This window comes from Papaver somniferum, chromosome 8 (genome assembly GCF_003573695.1).
Source record: "Papaver somniferum cultivar HN1 chromosome 8, ASM357369v1, whole genome shotgun sequence".
Lineage (NCBI taxonomy): Eukaryota > Viridiplantae > Streptophyta > Magnoliopsida > Ranunculales > Papaveraceae > Papaver > Papaver somniferum.
In genome coordinates this window covers 63,959,688-63,965,507 of record NC_039365.1, presented here as the reverse complement: position 1 = coordinate 63,965,507, position 5,820 = coordinate 63,959,688, and the positions used below count along the sequence as shown (strand labels likewise).

General features: G+C 36.4%; 1 protein-coding gene across 1 annotated transcript; it reads left to right on the top strand.

The window, feature by feature from the left end:
* Positions 1-1,309: 1,309 nt before the first annotated feature.
* On the top strand, positions 1,310-2,233 carry LOC113305625. Its single transcript, XM_026554640.1, has one exon. It carries the CDS (start codon positions 1,310-1,312, stop codon positions 2,231-2,233), a length of 924 nt encoding a protein of 307 aa, XP_026410425.1.
* The last annotated feature ends 3,587 nt before the right edge of the window (positions 2,234-5,820 follow it).

Genomic DNA, 5,820 nt, shown 5'->3' with positions numbered 1-5,820 from the left:
CTTCATCATCTGCTCCTTCTCCTGCTTCTTCGTCATCATCAAGTTGCATTTCAAGTGATGAGGTAGTTGTTGTGGAAGATATCACTGATGATGCGTGTTTTATCAAAAAGGTACCGAAGAAGTCTGATGCCTGGGTCAACATCTTAACTGGAGTAGGGCAGTTATTTGAAGGTGGTATTAAAGAAGTTAAGGATATTGTTACAAAGTATGAAATAAATAGTGGTCGCAAATACAAATTAGTTAAGAGTGACTTTGAACGATACACTATGGAGTGCAAGTTCAAGGAAGAGGAAAATTGTCGCTGGAGGTTTCACGCCTCTCTCCTTGCCAAATCAAATGGTGTATTCCAATACAATAGATATTTTCAGAGCATTCATGTAGTCTAGCTTCATCCGATCCTTCAAAATTTAGGATGAGAAAATCGTTTATGAAGGATATCTTGGCAGATGATTTACGAGCATCGAAGAAGAAGAAGACTGCTGCTGATGTTATAGATTTATTCCGAGATGAATATGGAGTTGACATCACCTATAGTCAGGCATACCATGGTTTAAAATTCACCAAGAAATTTCTTTGGGGTGACGACATCAAATCTTATTCAGACTTTGTTTGGTATAAAGATGTTATTCAACATTACAATCCTGGAAGTGTCGTCAATTTTGAGTATGATATTGTTACGCGTCAGTTCAAAAGATTTTTCGTTGATTTTGAAGCTTCCATAACCGGTTTCAACAATTACTGTCGTCCAATGCTATTTATTGATTGTACCTTTCTCACTGGGAAGTTCAAAGGTGGTCTTATGGTTGCATGCGTCTAAACTGGTAACCAAGGTATGACTTTTAACTTTTTACTCTTTTTCATTTAGTAGTTTTAGTAACCAACTTGTTTGTTTGATCCATCGGCATGGATAAACATCCATTGTTGATCCAACTGAAATGGATAAACTTCTACTGTTGATCCAACTGAAATGTATCAATTTCAGTTTTATGTCACTTACTGTTGATCCATCATCATGGATAAACATCCACTGTTGATCCAACTTAAATGGATAAACTTCTAATGTTGATCCAACTGAAATCTATCAATTTCAATTTTATGCCACTTATTTTCTTTTTTGTTTTTTGTAGAGATCCAGTTGCATTTGGACTTGTTCCTTGTGAAAATTGTGAGAGTTAGCAATGGTTCTTAACCAATTTGAAAAGTATTATTCGTGAAGATCGTCCACTGACCATCATATCAGATCGTGGAATCGGCCCTTTGAAGCATGTGCCTGAAGTCTTCCCAAATGCTTACCATCTGTCTGTACCATATGAAAGGAAATATTCCTATTCCAAAGGGCAAGAGCAAACAAACTGCAGTCAAGTTATTCGAACAGTGCTACACTGCATTAACAAAGGAAAAAAAAATTGCTGCTGCGAAGAGTATGAGTAATCTAAAGTTGGATTCAGTGGTTGCTTGGACGATGAAGATTCCATTAGAGAAATGGGTTTCTCATGCATTTCCAGGAGAGAGGTGGGGTGAGAACACATCTAATATTGCTGAGAGTTTTAATTATGTTATTAAGCGTGATAAGCCGCTTCCAGCACTTGAGCTAGTCGATTCTGTTCGTGCTAAGGTAATGGAGCAGAATTACAAGAGGTTATTGGAGTCTAACAAGTGGACTACAGTGCTTACTCCTCGTATGCAAGCGAGGTTTAACAAGAGGATAAACAACTGTCGTTCATACAAGTTTCGTAGATCAAGTGAGAAAGTATTTGAGATCATTTCTCCAAAAGGAAAGCATACCGTCAACTTGGATTCTAGAACTTGCAGCTGCAAATGGTGGCAAAAACATAGCTTCCCTTGTACTCATGAAATGAAGGCAATGTTGCAGATTGGAAATAATGAACCGTACAAGTACATCAGCCCTTACTATACTTCTGACTACTATAGAAAGTTGTACTCTCGACCTATATATCCTATTCCGGACTCTGAGAAGCCACCTGGAATTAATGGAAAGGGTTATGTTTTGCCTCCCAATGGTGGTCGAGAACAAGATGGAAGGCCTAAAGGTGCTAGGTATCGGGGTAGTCGTGAAACGATGCGCAAGAAGAGGAAGTGTGGCCAATGTGGGATGCTCACCTTTCACAACCGGGGAACATGTCGCAGAGCTCCTTTGGCTCCTCGTGCACCAACGTTTCGCAAGGAGTCTCATTTCAGGATTATTAAGTTCTTAAAGAGGATGTTGTTCTGAAGTTTTTTTGGTATTTTCATATTCTGAACAACTTGTTTTAAGTTTCTGACTAGTTGGTTGTTTCCTTTTCTTTTTTAAAATGCTTTTTTGGTTTGGACTTGTTAATTTTTTTGATGACATAGATTCTTATTTATTGTTATGAATTTTATTCTTGTGTTTCTTGTGTATATGTCAGTATGCAGGTTCCAGTTTTATTGATTTTTACAGGAAACATACTTGTATAAATTGTATCAACTGCACTTGATTATCCTTTTTTTGTGGATCAACAATGGCTGTTTATCCAACTGAAATGGATCAACAATGATTGTTTATCCAAGTGAAATGGATCAAGAATGATTGTTTATCCAACTGAAATGGATCAACAATGGATGTTTATCCAAGTGAAATGGATCAACAATGGATGTGTTTCTTGGATCAAATTTTGCAGGAAACATACTTGTATAAATTGTATCAACTGCACTTGTTTATCCTTTTTTTGTGGATCAACAATGACTGTTTATCCAACTGAAATGGATCAACAATGGTTGTTTATCCAAGTCAAATGGATCAACAATGGTTGTTTATCCAACTGAAATGGATCAACAATGGTTGTTGACACACAAAACAAAAAAATAATTGGCATGGTTCTATCTCTATTTTCTAGTAAACTCCTCAAGCTTTACATACCTGTAACATTCATTTATAATCAGAGCAATAATACATTCATAATGTTTCATAATAACATATTCATTCATAATCAGACCTACAATAATGTTTCATGATAACATATTCATTCATAATGAGACCTACAATTAGATTTACTTACTGATATAGATTTTTTTAAAACTACAGTTTCATTTCTTTACAGACCATAAAAAGACCATGAAAATACAGCAAGCTCACTCTAATGGTTCAACTGAGTTTTGCAATTGCATTATTTCTACAACAGAGTAAGTAGCAGAATCAGGAAGTAGGATAACATCAGCAGCTGAATCAGGCTTCTTCCATGCACCCAATTCTGACAAGATCCTTACTGCAATCTTCACTCTCTTCTTGTTCAACTTCTCATCTAAGTTAGTGATTTCAGATAGATTTTCACAGTTTCCACGCTTTACCAAATTCTTCATGTACATGCAAGTGTGCAATGCACAATCGCATCCGTCTTGTGCTGGTATAATGTAGTGTGAAAAGCTTGTCTGTATATCACCACCTGTCACTGGATCTTTGTGGCCCATTTCATCCAGCACTTTAGTCAGTGGTATTATCATAACAGAATACTTCCAATTGTAATCCGCATTGCGCCTTGCAGAGTTGTACACTATCCATTTTCCTTTTACCAACGCAAGCACCACCCAATGGTATCCAACACCTTGCTGATCAGTCAAGCACATTGGTATAATGAGGTATGTGTCTTCAACATTCCCTGTTTAACTTTTCCTTAGCTTTTCCGGAATCCCACAACTCTCTACCTTTTCTATATTTTTCTTGGCTAATGCCATTCCCAATATTGTTGTATCAATATATTAGTTTGTCATATTATGAATCATCTTAACTAGAGAACTATATATCAGAACAAGTAAATTTCACTTGGATCAACATTGGTTGTTTACCCCATTCACTTGGATAAACTCCCATTGTTCATCCACAAAGAAACCAAGATTTTATGCTACTTACATAATCATTTGTTGAGAGAATAATATGGTTCCTATATTGAGTTTTATACGGCGATTCCATCTTTGTATTCATCATGGTGGTGTAGTAATCAATAATGTCACCGTGAATGTTTTGATTATTCATTAGATGTTGTATATGCTTTCCATTGATGATTATTTCCAAATCAGTATTGCAGAAATAAAAACTATAAGCTTTGTCGCTGCATTTTCAACAAATAAAAAAACAAATGAAAATGTAATTAAAAATATCTAGCATATAACCCAAAAGAAAAAACTATGTGATTTGAGTTGTATTACATACCATTCTTTTGCATTCTCAAAGAACGGCTGGATGATTTCTTTTTCGTCGCCACTGCATTTTTTCCACAATTTCAGTCTTTGTGGCCTTGTTAGTTTTTTCGGTTCGGGTGGTGTGACGTCAATGACATTCTCGAGGTCAATTATTTCGCTTTCCTTCTTCACCTTCTTCTTTTTTTCCTTTTACACCTTTCCTTTGTCTCCTTGTTCTCTTAGTAGGTGATTGACTTCGAAGTTTATACGTCTTTATCTTTGGCCTTTCTCCTTTCTTCACCCGTTTTACAAGAGAACTGACTTTCTTTTCTTATGCATCTGATGCTTTTGCTTCTTCTGATTGTTCCTCTGATTCTGTTTCCTCTTCAGTTTGCTCTTCAACTACATCCACATTATAAATATGGTTCAACCCTTGCATTATTGGAGCTTGTGATTTATTTCCAGAACAATCCTCTTTTGTTACTTGTGTTGCCGTACGATCTACCTCAAACATTATTGCACTGAAACTCGGAGTTGTACCCATATGCACATACCCATATTCATCTGGTTTTATTGTTGTAATTGTAGGAGTATCATACACAACCACTTCCTGCTCGTTCTTCTCCTCATTTTGTTCAACAGACTGATTCTTCTCTTCTACTATTCCAACAGATGTTACAATATTTTCGACCATAGTATTGAGCTGCTCTAAATGATCGGATTTTTTTAATTTTCTTCCTGCATCAAAGACGTGTTTCCAACTGTTCGTAGGTTTTTCAGATTTCGGTTCTTCCGTCATCTTCATTGCAGTCTCAAAACCCTTCTGCCAATACTTTTCTTGAGTATCTTGAGTTCCCAAAGTAATTGGAGTTCCATCTGAAAACGACTCGTTCATTTTTTGAGTGTTCATTTCTTGAGCGTCTTCGTTGTTCAGTTTCATGTTTACTCTCGTTTCATTCCCATCTATTGCTTGATCGTTTGCTGCAGAGTTCTTTTCATGTTCATTTCCTTTTCCAGATGTTCCTGCATCTTGTTGCTGTGTGAACACATTATCCAAATTATCAAATTCCTTCCATGAATTTTTTGGAATATGTGTTTTCCTTGATTCCTGAAAAATCCTTTCCGCTTCTTGCCACTCATTTATGTTCTTGTCAATCTCAGCAAGTTGCTCCGCTTCTCCAGCTTGCAACTGTATTTTCTCTTTGTTTCTCTTATACAGATTTCTCAAGAATATCGTGTCGTTGACGAACAGTTTACTTTGAGCCTTTCCCATGTAATGAATTTCTTCCTTCTCGCACACAAGAAACACGTTTTCTTCCTCTAGTTCGTCTAACTTAAGTCTCTTTTCTTCTAGTTCTCTTGCAGGTGTCGATAGGTCAATTAAATAGTTCTCATCAGCAGCAACTGGATCAACACAGTCTTGATGAAACTGCGAAACATTATCAACACAAATCAAATTTTTGTAGACACTAAAATTGGATCAACAATGGTTGTTTACCCCATTCGTTTGGATAAACTCCCACTGTTCATCCACAAAAAAACTGATACTAAAAATGGATCAACATTAGTTGTTTACCCCATTCACATGGATAAACTCCCACTGTTTATCCATATAAAAATGACGCTAAAAATGGATCAACAGTGGTTGTTTACCCCATTCACTTG

Bases quoted from the DNA above. Each gene is read 5' to 3' on its own strand.
- LOC113305625 (XM_026554640.1), top strand. From the start codon at position 1,310: ATGAAAGGAAATATTCCTATTCCAAAGGGCAAGAGCAAACAAACTGCA.